We start from the raw sequence: 16,241 nt of genomic DNA on the forward strand, positions 1-16,241 counted from the left end.
TTGCTGAAGCTTTGCTTTGGATAAAGCATGGACGGACTGTAAAAGCTTGACATAAAAGTTTGAGTTATTAGGAAATGTTACATTCAGTCTTCTTGTTTAGGTTTTTTGTAATGGTTGAATTAATACGTCTTCATTGGAACTCACTGCTGCCAGTTTGTATTTCACTATTGCTTTTCTCTTTGTGTGATCTTTTAAATCCCTACGGGGGTGGGGGAAATGGTGTGGTGTGTGCATATACTTGAATCCCCACACCCGCACTTGAAAAGGAGAGTGGGAAATTAACTCCTCCAGCAGAAAGTGGGTGTGATAGTAGTGAGTGGGTGCAGTCCAGTAACAAATCATTCAATGCACTGGATGAGATCTGCTGACTACAGGCAGGTTTGTTCTTAACCCTGTGGTGAGGAGTAGGAACTTTAGTTTTCAAAATAAAACTTAAGGGCTCCCAACACATACAGTTAATATTTCTTGACTTGCACGAGGGCTTTTGTGATGCTAATTAACCAAACTACATGGAGGCTTGCTTGAACAGTAACTAGAAAATAAGCAGAACTTTAGAACAACTGAGCTATGAATTTCTCCTGAAATGTTAATTTAAAGTGAAATGTCTTCTGGCAGTTGCATTTCTACTGAAATATGGGAATCATAATAAAAATCATTTCACTCCTGGCAGGCCAGCACTGACGCCGGGACAGCAGGAGCCCTGACCCCACAGCATGTCCGAGCTCATTCCTCTCCAGCGTCATTGCAGCTGGGAGCTGTTTCTCCAGGGACACTTACACCCTCTGGAGTAGTGACTGGACCTGGAGCTCCATCTTCTCAGCACCTGCGCCAGTCTTCTTTTGAGATCCCTGATGATGTACCTTTGCCACCAGGTTGGGAGATGGCTAAGACACCATCTGGACAGAGATACTTTCTTAAGTAAGTAAAATTTCTGTTCAACTAGCTGTATCTCTGGTTTGTTTTTTTTGGGTGGTTTTTTTTTTGGTTTTTTTTTGGGGAGGGGGGGGGATATATATGTTTTTACAATCTTAGAATTTCAGTAAATTTCAGTGTGTTTAAAATATGTATTATTAAAAACCTGCTTGTGATTTTAAGTAGGGGACCCTGCCACTTAAGTATTTCTTACATATCAACTCTACTGTTTCTGAAAACTGTATGGTACTCTGTGACTATTTGTCCTATCTTAATCTTAGCTAAAGAATGTTATCCATTATATTGTGTACTAAAAAAATCAGTGAAATTAGCATAGTCATTATTGAACAACAAGACTTTTGATTTGCTGAATATTGTCAGAGTTGTCATGCAGATCAAGATACATTTTACCTCATTTTAATAATAGAGATGTAGAAATAGAGTTAACTTTAGAGAGTATTGTAGTGACAGTATGTCAGGATTTCTTATGTTTTGATTAAAGACAATGTTTAAATACACAACCAAAGTGTTTTTTGCCTATTCTCTCTTCCTGAGGTAATTAATATATGTGTTTGATTAGAGTATTTGTGTTTGTATATTAACTCATCTACATTCCTGGCAATGAAAAGGAAATTTCAGAATTTCTATCATTGTTTCATGTTCCTAGAGCTGTAACTTCTCCACACAGTGAAATTAGTATCACCTTTTCTATAACTGAAGAAAAGTTAGATATGCCATCCGTTTGACACTCAGTCCATCAGGAAGCACTTTCTTTTATTCTGTGCAGTTTTCTAAAACAGGAGGGACTTGTCCTTCTTTCTGAAAATGTGCCCACCGAGACCATAACTTGCCCTCAAATACTTTGAGTATAATTTGACCTTTTTATTTAACAGCAAGTCTCTAAATAACCCATTATATATCATTTGCAGGGTGGGGAGAGGTAACTTATGTATTACTTATGGAAAACTTGTTTCAGCCAAGAAAAACATATTTATTACTACTTTTCTTGCTCAAACATTGTGATTAATACTATTGAAGTAGTTGAGCTTGTAGCTTCAAAAACAATAACAAATTTACATTGTCTGCAATGAAAATTGAACTTGCTGAACTTCTTAAAAATGTTTCTTGTTCCTGTAGCTGTGGTATTTCCATACAGAGAAATTTGCCTTTTGTTTTTTCAACCGAAAAGAGGTTGAATTACTTTAATTTTAGGCAGTAGTTGCCTAAAATTATTTGAGCCTGATGATTCCCTGTTAAGAACAATCATTCTCTATTAGAAATAATGAAAATAAGCATTGCCATAGATTGTGAAGATGTGATATTTTCTTTGGTGAAGTTTGACAGATCAGTGTGTTCTAGAATATGAGCTCTTCAGCAGGCACAAGTAGAAGGCTTTTTGAACTGTGTAATTTATGCCATTTGAGAACTGTAGCTCATTGAACCTTGAGGAAAGAACAGAATGAGTTTTGAAATGAAAAGCAAACCTTTGTTTTGACTGTGCTAGAGCTCTTAAAGAGCACCTTATGAAGCGTGAAAAATAGATATTTGATTTTAAAGTGTTACTGCCACAAAGGTTTGTTCTTGATAGCACTGTCAATTTTACAGAAGATGAAAGAGTTTAAGAGATGAAAAATGTCTTCCTGCTCTTCTAATGAATTTTTAAAATTGTGCTCACTCAGGTGAAATCAGAGTGAAAGATTTATTCTTGGAAAGCTTTTTCTGCAGTTTGATTATTACCACAAAAATCTTTTCTTTTTCTTCTGCAAGTTTTTTTGTCCTTTCTTGGTGTCCTGGTATCCATTTCAAAGGGTCAGGTTTCAGCAAGAACAATAAAGAGCCTGAGACTGGAAAGTACACACAAGTCTGGCAATCTCATCTGCATGAGCAAGATCGTTTGTTCTCAAGCAGACATCCAAAGTAAATGATTGAAAGAGCTGCTAGCTGTGAAGGATGTGTCTTGAAGGGGAAAGGAGTGGAAACAAACCAGGTTGTTAGGAAAAAAAATAAAGGCTGTGCTTTTTGAACCTCTCCCTGCTGGGTCACATGCTGACCCTTGGGAGACTTTAAACAGTGTAATGGGCTGTTTCCTTTTGGCTTTCTTTGGGTGATGCTGTGGTATGGGAGAATCTAAGGACAGCTCTGTTCACACTTGAAGAACATTTGTTCATAAAAAGTTGCTTAATATGATCTACAGTTGCTTAATGAGATCCACCGGCATAATTGGAGTTTTTAAGTTTTGTAAAAAGCGTTTAAAGTGCTAGCACAATGTTTGCTCTGTATGTGTAGGAAGCCCAAAAAAATTTAATACTAGCATTGAGTAGCAAGTTTGTATACTAAAGGTTTTTTTCAGTGATGAGTGGTAAGTTCTATTTCACATCCTACAAGCCCGCTAAAGCTCACATCTTGCCTAGTTATATCTTAAACATTTGCTTTACGTGTGAGTACTAAGATTTCTGATTCTAAATTACCTTTAATGTGGTTCCTTCTACCATATGCAGATTTTTAGTGTCTCTTCAAGTAGTTGGCTTTTTTTCTTCATTGGCTCTTTGTTTCCACTTGCTCTGTTCTGTAGCTACTCTGTGAACAGTCTGGTAATCAGGCTCTAGAAAGATTTTTGCAGAATAGGTAACAGTATTACATCCTTTCCAGATGTCAGTAAGCCTTATGGTTGTAGTTATCATAATATGCTACGGTGCAAAGAGAATAATACAAAATTGAGTATCATACTTAATACACTTTGGAATTAGTCACTTCCACTAATCAGTGGGTCGAGCAGTGCAAACACAGTAATTTGTGCAAAGAAATGAAAATAGTGTATATGGGAGACAAAATACTTAATCATCTGTGTGTGTGTGTATTTATAGAGATAGATGCAGAGTGTTGTTTGGCCAGATATTTTATATACATACCCCATGTATCCATACATATTAAAAGAAGGTGAGAGCAGTACTATAGGGTTTGAACCAGAACTACTCTTGTAAATTAGTCTATCATCTGGATAAATAGACCCCCTTATGTATGAATGCCCAACATATGATTTGCCAGAATTCCACTCATTAGCATTCATCTCACTGTTAGGAGTAGTAATGCTGAATTTAATTTTCCCTTAGCGATGATTTTGAGCAGTGGGTTAAGTCCTGCTTACTGTACAGCTGGTAAAACTATTTTTTATTGATACTGCTCCTTCAGAGGAGCTTATAAGTTAAGACTTGCTGGTTAGTAAGTGGTCACATCTGAGTCATCTCTCACTGGTGTAGCCCATTCTTAAACATACAGTAAAAAAGCCAAGCTTGGTTTGTGTGGTGATGTCAATTGCATTGCTTTTTAACCGCTTCCTGTTAGCCAGCTGCTGCTTGACATTTCAGTGAACTGTGCAAAAAGATAGGGACTCGCTCTCGAGGCAAAAGATATTGTGCAGTGAAAGTAGCAGACAACAGCTTGCAGAAGGAATAAACAAATTTTGCTCAGTTTTAGCGTTATTCTTGTATCATTTTAAATTAGAGTTATGCTTTTAATTCTTACAGAGCTTGTGTAATACTTCTTCTCTTGTCATAGTGTGAGGAAAAGTTAACTGATTGTCCAGCAAAAAAGTCTTGTAATTATTTTTCCTACAGGAAGTAGTTCTTGCAAGCAGTTTATCAACAACTTCCTATTTTTTCTGTGAAGTGTTGAATGACTTCCTGAAGGAGGCCAAGGTGGTTTTCATTAGTGTTTGTGGGCGTGTTTGAGGTGTTTATCCATCTGGCAGAAAAAAAGATTGCTGTTAAACATTTCTCATGTGCTCCATTTGGAGATAGGGCTTTGGGTGTTACAAAACCAACTAGTGTTAAGACAATAGAGAATTTTGTTGCTATGAGTTTTGGTTTGTTTTTTTTTTAATTTCCTTATGTCACACATGATAAATATCCAGTGATGATGTTGAATTTTTCTTGCATCCTATTTTCTGTTTTTACCCCTGACTGGTACTACCCACTATAACAATATCCTCTGCTCCCCTCGGTCTTTCTACCCCACCAAAGTAATCTTAGTTTGCAAGGACAAAAGATGCTTGTTGGAAAAGCTGCAGCCATACCTGCATATTTTATTGAATACCTTAATTTAGTGAAGTGCATATTCGGATTCATCAATATGACTTCTTGTGTTTATAGTTCTATAGTTCAAGCAAGCTGGTCAGTAAAATAGCAGTATTGTTGGAATCCAAAACTGTAGTCACTGAAGTGTATATTTTTCCTTCTACTTCTTACTTTGAAGAGTCCTATGAAAGAACAATAACACAAGTTTTTTTGAATTCATAGTTTTACTGAACATTTCAATACATTTGAAAGTGCTGAGGAAGAATAAGGGAAATATGCCTCATTAGTGTTAGCACTGAGACTGAGCAATTAATGAAAGTAGTGGAACACATTTCCTTGTGTTTGGTGAAACGTTATCTATGCATTCAGTACCCTGCTGTACCAAGGTGATTTTATAAGACTGTTTCAAAAAAGCAGTTGAGATATGATTTCAGGTGAACCAAAAACATATCTCATGGTTTTCACAAATTGGTTTTTTTTTTATTTATAAGCATATCAACATTTATTATCTTCAGAAGAAAATAGAGCTGGGGAAAACCCAGCATCTGTGGCACCTAGTTGGAAGTTAATAATTAAAATCTCTCTGAGGATTTTTTTAATTAGTTGTTGATCTGAACCTTTCTTCTTCCCGTGGGTTCTTGTCTTTCACATGTTTCTCATAAAAGTCTTTGTGCGTTATAGTATCTGATTCTGGGTTTATATCTCATATTGCTTTCCTATCTCCTGAATCAAATTTGAGATCAGTTTTATCTTACTGGTGATCTGAAAACTTTTTATTGTGTTGAAAGCTGTAATTGTGACCAAGTCTTAACTAGTCTTCTATAATTAAAATACTAAGTTATCTCTGATTAGTAATAAGAAGAGTATTCGAATACAGAATAATCAGAATTTCATGTTTAAAAAAAGATGCTTCTGTGATTCTACTTTTACAAAATGAAATATTTTGTCTGGTTATATTTGAGTTAGAGTTGTAACATTAAGCTCTATGGTTGTAATTGCACTGCTGTAGAACTACTTCTGCTTTTTTTTTTTTTTTCCTGTGTGTGGAAGATGGCAAATTACAGTAGTGGAGTTTTTAGTAGTCATCTGGCTTGTTGCATAGGATAATCTTAACCCTTCAGTCACATGATGGAAATTCCTGCTTGATAGAAAGCAGTAAAATAATAAAAACATGTTAATTTGAAAATTCTCATGAATGTAAGACTGAGCACTACTGCATCATATTTTTGCAAGAAGCTTCTAATGGGCAAATACTGTTGAACTGATCAGTGGCATGTTTGAGTAAAATCATACCCAAGATTTTTACAAGATTCATCTCTTAGTCTCTTATCTTTCTCCTTCTGGAAATGAAAAAATAACAGTAGCTTTAAAATTCAAAATGTAAAGCCACCATTTATACTTTGCTCAATTTCCCTCTGCAATTGTGGCACAACAGCTGCAAATTTTTAAAAGCTGACACAGCAATCAAATTGGATTTTTCACTCTGTCTGGTTTTAAACTAAACCCTCAGAGAAAGTAACTTATTAGCACTGGGAGTGATGAAATATTTAATGTCAAGACCTAAATTAAGTCACATGTACAAGTAAAGCAGAGTTCCTGCAAAAAGTAAAGCAGAGTAAAGCAAAGACACATTTTCCGGTATGGGACGGAAGCACTGGATGCAAGTGCTTAGGAGGTGATGCCCAGGAGAGCAAGAGGTGTTGCTCAGGGCTGAGGTACAAGATTAACTGTTAAAACTAGTCTGAGTTACAAGCAATCTTGATTAAGACTAGACACCTCTCCTCTGCAACCAGCCAAAGAAAAGAAGAACAAAAATGAGGTAAACAGCAACAGAGATCTGTCATCCAAAACTAGGGATGTTCATCTTCTTTTTATATGTGGCCAGAGCACTACATGTGTTTATCTTCATAGCTGGGAACAAATTCAGATTATGTAATTAGATTTAGTTTAACCTTTTAAAACTGATAGCTGCTCAGTTCTTGTATTAATTTGTGTCCTTGTGTTTTTATACATTCCAACATACTTGCATTTATTTTTTGTACAGTTCTCATATACCTGTGCAGTAAAACTCAAAAATGGTGGGTGGAACTTGCTGTCTTTTTCTTTTGTTATTTGAGTAAATTTTTTTTTTAAGGTGTATTTTTTTCTTTTTTTTTTCCTCTCCTAGTGGCAACAAGCTGTGAGTGATTATGTAAATGCTGTTATTTCCCTGACTCAGTTTCTCATGTAAATTATAAAGAAAATTTCACTTGGTTGAGTGCAGGAAATTTATGGGAGATTTCTGTGAGTAGCAGTCCTCTGGTAGGTGCCCCTAAGATATGGCTGAAGCACCATGTATTTGGCCCAAGAGAATGACAGAATTGTGTCTAGGGGAAATTTAACAGCATGGGGGTTAGCATGATGGGAAACAAATTCTTGGAGGAATGTTGTATTGGAATGTTAACAGATAGATGCTATGTGCTGGCTTGACACTGTCCCCCAAACAGTTTGCTCAACCTGATTTTGATGTCAAGCTCTGTTGGGAAATTTACCAGATGAACTGTATTTTTTGTTAAGCACTTGAATAGGAATTTAAAACATGGGGAAAATTTGTTTTTAATGCAAAAATGGTACCTCATAGCTACTTTCTGCTAAATAAAACTGGAATTTTATTTGGAGAACAAAAGTTTTTGTAAGGCGTGACTAAGCTCTGTCACTGTTTCATGGCCTCCTGAAGTGCTTCTTGGAGTCTCTTTTCTGGGATTCACTCTGTTGTAGTTTTATTTGGCTTTTAACTAAGTTACTTCAGGCTGTATTTCAGGCAAGTATTCTAAATTGCTGGTTAAGTCAAAGTAATGATACAAAGCTGCCTTGTAAAGTAAGACTTTTACCAGTATGCTGCCTGTCGGTCATGTCAGTTGCTAAGGAGACAAAAGCTGTCTTGAAAACAGTCTTGGACTTTGCTTTAATTTTGCTAACAAGGCTTTGCTGCGTCACAGTGAAAGATCAGATCTCTTTTGTCGAGTCTCTGACATACTGTTTGGTAACTTAGATCAGTGTTAGGGGTTCAGTGTAGTTACTGATTATTACTGAGGTTGTGAAGCCAGTTTTTTTTTCTGCTGAATTGTTTTATAGGAAAGTCAAATAAAGGTCATTAATTATTGCTAGTTTGTCTCCAGTGAGTTCTGATTTATTGAGAACTTGGGTTGGAAGTCTGTCTGCGCTACACAGTATTGTTTAAACAGTGTTGCAACTTCAAGGATGACTTTCCCTTTCTGATTCCTTTGTTGCAAATAACTTTTATGCCTTTACTGGTTATCAAATTAAACATCTATGGCTGAATAAAGCATCTGAAAGTGAAGAAGCCTAGGTTTATAGGCAAAATGGAATTCTTTGATTAAAGAAAATAAATCTTTTCTTATTGGATCTCACTTTTCAGTTATTTTTTCTAATTTGTTGTACTTATTTGAAAAGCTTGGATGGCAAGTCCTCTGCAATTATTTTGATTGCAACATTTCATGCAGTCTCTTTAGAATGGTGAAAAATAGAGTAAAAGAGAAATTTCTTCCTGTGTTTGCTAGCTATGCTGTTGGTGTAGTTGAAATGGTTAATAAACCTAAATGTACAATGAACACATAATTCAGTAGTGATTTTTATTTACAAAATTTTTGTCACTCCCAGAGTAGCCAGCTTTGCATGAGTTAAGGATATGAAATATATATACTTAAAAACGTGTAATCTGATATATGAAAGGCCATGGCAAAGTTGCTTTGAAGCATGTTCTATGCCATCTTTAGAGGCTATTTTTGCATGTATAAGAAAAACACGTTTGCAGAAAAATAATACTGTGCTGTAACTGGATTTTAGGTGTCCTTTGACTTCAGTGATAATCTTTGGGTCATGATGAATTGTACTAATTTAACAGTGAAATATTTTAAATACTTACAGTTTTCAGTGAAAACATTTAATAGCACATTATGTGATTATAGGGATTTGTACACAAGAGCCTTACTAAGCTAAAATTGGCTGTGTTCTAGTTCATGTGTGGATAGATTTTTGAAAGCTTTTTGTTATGCTGCTGTTTACAGAATTATGTTATCATCAGTGTGGATGTGTGTTTTATTTTTATACCTTTGGCCTCTAACCACATGCACACCTAATTTCTGACTGTGTATATCACTTCTTGTCAGTGAGAATAAAATTTGAACTGAAGTAAGCATTCTCTTTCATAACTGATATTTCAGGTTATCACTTTTTATGAGATGTTAATTCTAAAACTAAGCAGACCTAAGATTTTGGAACAAAATAATTTGTAAGTAACAGAGTGCACGAACTTTTAGATTTGTAGTGTTAGAACTGTTAATCTTTATGATTGTGAGGCTTTGGCTTTTTATTTTTCCTGTAATGACTAATAACAGGAAAAAGATCTATTGGATATTTAATATCCTGGTAATTTAGACATTGGTTAGGCATAAGGAAGAGAAAATGTGAAACAGCCCTTAGCATAAACAGTTAGTTAAGAATTAACATTTTAGCATCCATGTTAACAAGGTCAAAGGAAGTCTTAATTACATGCTTTTAAAGATTGTTTGCAATTCAAAGTTGTCCCCGTTTTTTATGACGTTTTCCTACAGGTCCTGACATGATCAGCTTTGTGTTACGCAAATTTGTTGACGAAGTTGGACACTTCATTGTTTTCTTAATTAATTAAATTTCAGTTTTATTTGGTAATATATCCAGGAAAAAAGAATCAGTCAATCAAGTTCATCATTGTGGTAGCAATCTTCCAACTTTCACTTTTGGTATTGCGTTGGAGTAGGGAGCAGGGAAGCAGAAGGGGGATGCTTTTGTTTTCTTCTGGTGCAACTATTTGTGTAGCTTTTGCTGACAGCTACAGTTTGAATCCTGTTTATGCTGTGATGGTGAGCAACTCAGAGATTGTGGATGAACTTTAACTGATTGCTTTGCTCTTCAGTCTTGTTGGAGTAGAAGTGTAGGCTCCTGTCTATGTCAAACTTGACCTTTTTTAAATGACCTCAAAGGCTTGCTCTCTGAAACCTAAGGGGGACGATTTTAAGTGGTTTTCAAGTGAGGTAACAACCAAGCTACCAAATAGCTGAGGGAGTGGCAATGAAGTGAAAATTGCTGGCTTTTGTCATGGATAAAATTTATGGGGAGAAATCCTTTATATCTGCAAGAGACAGTTGAGCTCTTGTTTTCTGCATGCAAATGTACATACGTGTTTGTATGGAATTGATTTGAAATACAGGAGATCCTGGTGTTGAGGCCTTTTACTTTGCCAGGATCTTTGCATCGTTTGCCTATAACGTCGTAAAATTGTCTATGTGAAAGGTATAAGCAAACCTACAGTTTTGCTGATGCATGCTGATTTTACTTCTTAACTAGCTTATATGACTTCTTTCTGATTTCTCCTGGTAAATACATTTGATCATTATAGTCCTTGCCTGCAGCTGGGACATGAACTTACGAGACCTTAGACTACTTTACTGAAGTATATAAAAACTGAATGCAGCCATTCAGTTATGCACCTACCGTTGATTAAACTTTGCAGTCTCAACTACCGTATGCAGGTATTTATGCACGTACTGTCTCTCTTCATCTAGTCAAACTGCAAGATACACTTTAGATAAAAGGTGTTCTTCTCTTGTATGGGGTGCAATTCAGTTCTTGACTTCCAGCTAAAAATCTTGTCTGTTCTGCAAGCTGCAGAAGAATAAAGAAGATACAAATTCTTGTAAGCAAACACCAAAAAGTTATATTAAATTAATATATACAGGCTGCAGTGCAGTAGCAACTTGTGCTATCACACTGTGCTTTATACCACAGTCCTTTCATTTGCACTTCATTAAGACTAATTGGTTTTCATTTAGGTTAGTATAAATCTTGCATACCATTTGAGGCAATATTTCTGCTAAAGAAGAAATTTATTTGTCAAAGCTATTTGGCTCTTTAGCTCATGTTGATGCCCAGCCTTTTTGATAGTGCTGCTGGATCCTACAGCAAGGCTGAACTGCAGAAGCAGATAATGGTGTTGTGTTGTTTATCATAGAGGTATCTTTTTGAGTAACACATCTAAAGTATAATTAAAATTATCAGGTGAAGGAAAAGAATCAGAGGATGATACATGATAGAAGTGGAGATAAAAACCAGCAGTGCTGGTGGTAGGGATGCAGTACAAGTAGCTATGCTGTTCTCCCTAAGTCTCCTCTTGCTGTTCTTGAAGTATTTGAGATGTTCAAGATGTTCAGTTTTAAAACCTAGCAACTGCTGGGCCCTGCTGACATTGCTTTTGTAAGAGAGCTTGTTAACAGCATTAGTTGAAACTTCCCCCATTTATACAAACCATGTCCAGATGCCTGTCCAGGTAACTGTCTTTTTGCTAGTAATGATCAGGAGCAAATTTCTTGCAAAGACTAAGCAGGACTAGCGTATCTCTTTGCTCTTCAAGCAAATACTCTTCTCTGAGAACTCTGCTGGCTTCCAACTGTCCTCCAAGACTTGTGTTGTCTCTGCCTGAGGTCTCTTTTAACATTGGCTGCATGCTTTGGCAAGGAGTCTGTCTCTCTGGTTGTCTGTCCACTGCATGAAGAAACGCCTTCCATCTCTACTAAGCTTGGCCCCCATCAGCTGCATTCAGTGATGCCCAGTTCTTACTTTAAATGTGACAATGAAACAGTTGGTACATATTTGTTCTATTCAAGATTGCTGTCTTTTCCTCTGGAAACCACTTCTTTTGAAATTTGAAGATTTGCTGGATCTTCCTGGAATAGAAGCTTTTTTTCAGTTAACCCTGCCACCCATCTTTTTCATATCCTGAATTAATGCATTTTCCAATTTTTGTTATTTTTCAAGTGAAGGGTTAGGGATGCTTTGCAGCATTCACCATTCTTAACCTTCCATTTAAAATTACTCAATTTATTCTTACTGCTACTTGTCCTTTTATTCTGTATACCTGCTTTTTCTCCCCAGTTCTTTGCAGTTAGCAGTTGACCAAAAGTAAATTTGTATCATTGGGGAACTATGGTGCTGCTGCTTTCTCTTGGATAGATTCCAGTGTATAGGCTCTTGTGGAAGTAAGTGAGAGTCCCACCTCTGGTGCAAGAGCTGCTGATTCCTCCTTCCTAGTGCTGTGTGTTTGCTTTATAGTTTCTTACTGGTAACTGGTTTTTTGTGTCATATTGGGACATATCTGCATCCTGTAGCTGCCTTTTGTTTGTTTTAATAAAAACCAACAATACTTGCTGTTACTAATTAGTTTTTGTAGTCATTGGTTTCTGAAGCTTAATGCCTATTGTGATTGCTGTGTCTGTAGAAGAGGAGCCTTCTGTATAAATGTTGGGAGGCAAATACTTCTCTTGGTGCATTCATCTCAAAAGAGAAAGGTCATCTGCACTTGTATCTGGCTGGTGTTTGGGAGCTGCTTTCATGAAACGGAAGTATGCTGGTTTGAGAAAATGATGTGTATGTGCTTTAAAAGGATCAATTTCTAGAACAAAATATTTTGTGGATGATAGTACACATGTACTTAATGATATACTAGATGTACTGAACCTATTCAATGTATGTAGGTCTTGAATGGTAATTAAAGAAGTGAGCAGTGGAAGTGTATTTGGAAGATGGCTTATGTTTCTTCATATACCCTGTTTCTGTGATGTTGAAACAATGTCAGTCTCAACCATGCTTTGGAACTGTCATTTGATATGCTACTAAATTTTGCTACAAAACCGCTTCTGCCTATACCATGCTATACTTCCTAGTATCTGAATATCACATGCTTACACCATATTTTTCTGTGCCATGTAGTATGTCTACATAGCACAATAGTTCAGTAACCAAAAGAGAAGTATTTGGCTCTGCAGAGTTGTGATTTTTTTTAAAGATTGTCAACCATCTGTAACTGATGTTGTAATATTGAATATGTTGTTTCAAATGTAGCAATTAGTAAATAGATAATAAGGGACAGTTGGTTGAGTCTGAAAAACACCTGACTAATTAGCTCAGTGGAAGCTTTCTTCTCACAGTAGTAAAGGTTGATTGATTCTGCATAGACAGCTCAGCATTGTCCAGCTCTTAAGTTGACTGGACAAAGAACCATGACTCAACAAGTGATCTAGACATGGTTTGGGTTTTTTTTATGTTTTTCCCCTGAAGTTCACAACCATAGCCATTAGTGTCATTGTCTGTCCAACCTAGTACTTAGGGGAGGTTGGTCATTCTTCCAACCTTCTGCTGAAAGCACACAAATGTTCCTAAAGCTTAATCAGGTCAGAAATGACCTGTTGAGCCAAATCTGAAAAACATTCAAGGTTGGAGATGCCATATCCTCCCTTCTTCCTATTAAAATGATCCTTCATAAGATGATTTCTTTGCAGCATAGCCAAATATCTAATGTAGATCCTGGTGGACACAATCATTTTGTAAAGTGGATGAAGTTTCTCTACTAGCCAAAAAAAATTATTTTTAGGTGGTATTTTCTTGTGATTAAAAAGAGAGCAATTAAGGCAGTTGCTATATTGGGTTTGCATAGTAGGATTTTGATAGCTGGGTGCTACAGGGATGATTTCTTTGAGATGTTACTAGAAGCTTCCTCCATTGGCACAGAGACAATGCCGTCTGGCTCTAAGAAGCTGGCAACGACCAAGGCCATCAGTGACAGAGGTAGTTCTTCTGTTATAATATAGTTAAGAAGAAGAGAAAAAAACGGCTGCAGAACAGCAATAGATGAAGAGAGGAGTGGGAGTATGTGAGAGAAGCAGGCCTCTAGACCCTAAGGTCAGTGCAGAAGGAGGGATAGGAGGTGCTCCAGCCTCTGGAGCTGAGATTCCTCTGCAGCTCCTGGTGAGGCAGGTGTGCCCCTGCAGCCCATGGAGGTCTATGAGGATGCAGAGATCCACCTGCAGCCCCTGTAGGACCTCATGCCAGACCAGGTGGATGCCTGAAGGAGGCTGTGACCCCATGGAAAGCCCACAGTGTAACAGGCTTCTGGCAGGACCTGTGACTCCATGGAGAGAGAAGCCCACACTGGAGCAGGTTTTCTGGCAGGACTTGCGAGTCCATGGGGCATTCACACTGGAGCAGCCTGTCCTGGGGAGGACCCACACAGCTCCTGCTAATTCACACAGGAGCAGTCTATGGGTAGATCTCATGCTGGAGCTGTTAGTGAAGGGCTGCATCCCATGGGAGAGACACCACACTGCAGCAGAGGCCTTTGCCCTGAGTAGACAGCAAGTGATGAACTGACAGCAGCCCCCATTCCCCTGCCCCCTGCACTGCAGTCAGGGAGAAAGTAGACAAATCAGAAGTGAAGTTGAGCTCAGGGAGAAGGAGGTGTTGGGTAAAGATGTTTTTTAAGTTTGGTTTGTTTTTTTTTCTTACTATCCTACTCCAATTTGACTGGCAATAAATTAAAGTGTTTCCCTGCATCACGTGTTTTGCCTGTGACTGTAACTGGTGAGTGATGTCTCTCTGTCCTTACCTCAACCCGAGCCTTTTGTTATATTTTCTCTCCAGCTGAGGAGAGGAGAGATAGAGATAGCGCAGCTTTGGTGGGCACTTGGTGGCCCACCAGGGTCAGCGTACTACATTTTTATGGTCTGTTTCATATACTTAAGTTAGTCCTGTGTTGTGATATTCCATGACCTTGTTACATTGAGTAAGTTCTCCAAATTACTGCGCTGTACTCTACAGTGTGGTACTTAATCAGTAATTAATCTGGAAATCTGCCTTACTGGAATACCTGGTTAACATGTATCAGTTTTCTTGGTTGTTGCTTGCAGATCATATTTATGCAATTTCTTTTAAATTTCATGAAGTGCTGGCAGGTTACTGGATGTGTAATATAGTAATTGCATTTTAGTCAGTATATAACATGGTTTCTTAAGTGTATATGGTGAGTGCTAAGTCATAATAGCAGCGAATCCTATTCAAAATAGAAGAAATTGCTCCCTGTCTATGAAATCATCCTCTATATTTGTACTGTCACTGTACTATAATAATGGGTTTGTGAGCAAGCTAGAACTGAGGAGACCAGATAGAACAGAGAGAAGCTTATTTCCATTGGGAAAGCATGTCTTATAATGTAGTTTGATTTTGGAAAGAAGTCTTACAGCGCTTACTTCTCATCCAATTCCAGAGTGTGGCTGTAATGTGAGCTCATCACATTGGTACATAGGGATGGTCTTTTGTCAGCAGTGGTCCTCCCCAGTTCTTGGTGCTGCAGTCAGTCTTAATTTTTCTCTTTCAGTTGTTGAACTTGTCATGGCAGATGGGATGTGAGTAAGTAAAGTCACAGGAAGACAGCAGAGCCTAATGAGGTTAAAGATGTTAGGAGAGGTAGAGTTTGAAGAGGGAAAGCAAGCTCTGTGTACAGATTTTGTTTGAGGCAGTCTTTCTGGGTTTTGTACCCGAAGCTGTGCACAGTTATGCTATAAGCCATATATCAGCTTTTTTTGTGATTATATTTTTGCAGCTAAACTCATTCTCTGATCCAGGTCATGGTGTGGCTTCTCAGAGGAAGTGAGGTAGATGCTTCCCAAGAGTTAATTAAGCAAATCAGTAATAGCACTAAAGAGAGGTGCATGTGACATCATTCCATCTGACATCACAATATAGTTGTACTTTTTTGTCAAAATAAGCCTCTGTTCCATAAAGTATTTTGTTTACACTTGGGATGACTGAGATTGGGGGTTTAGAGGAGCTTCTTGGTTGTGTGGTGGGTTAGGTATTTCGGTTTGGGGTTTTTGGGGGGAGTGTGCATTATTTTTTGTTGTATAGTTTGCTTATTTTTTACATTTACTGTCAATACTATTCTCTGCAATTCAAAATCACATGCTTACCATTTCCTGTGGAAAAAATAGTGAATTCTGTATTGTCTTGTTGTGGGCAGCTTTAGTGGGTATTTAATCCATTTGTTTTGTCTGCAGTAAATATATTTTAGGTTCAACTGATGCTGTTTTTACTCATTTACCCTGTGATGCAATCAAACACTATTTTAATGAACTTTATAGTGGCTGAACATAAACCTACATGTACAGGAGAAATAACACAAAATTTTAAGGCTTTATTGAAATGTTGAAATGTTACATCTAAATTCTTGACTAAAGCTTCTAAGCAGTGTTGTTCAGATACTCTTCTTTCTAATAAGTTCACTGTGTATATTGAATACAGTCATTGCAAAAGTAATTGAGTAATAAGGCATAATGTTTATTCTTGTCTGTCTTGAATCCAGATTCTATTATGAACCTCCAGAAAAGGGGC

The 16,241-nt window shown here is 37.2% G+C and overlaps 1 protein-coding gene across 8 annotated transcripts in view; it reads left to right on the forward strand.

Moving 5' to 3' along the window:
- Nucleotides 1–16,241, forward strand: part of YAP1 (Yes1 associated transcriptional regulator) — an 88,266-nt gene that overhangs the window by 2,913 nt on the left and 69,112 nt on the right. For all 8 annotated transcript variants that reach the window (XM_072927443.1, XM_072927453.1, XM_072927450.1 and 5 more), the window contains exon 2: nt 671–918. In XM_072927443.1, coding sequence (XP_072783544.1) covers nt 671–918 — 248 coding nt within the window. The remainder of the gene's footprint in view (nt 1–670; nt 919–16,241) is intronic.

Source organism: Taeniopygia guttata, chromosome 1 (assembly GCF_048771995.1).
Source record: "Taeniopygia guttata chromosome 1, bTaeGut7.mat, whole genome shotgun sequence".
Lineage (NCBI taxonomy): Eukaryota > Metazoa > Chordata > Aves > Passeriformes > Estrildidae > Taeniopygia > Taeniopygia guttata.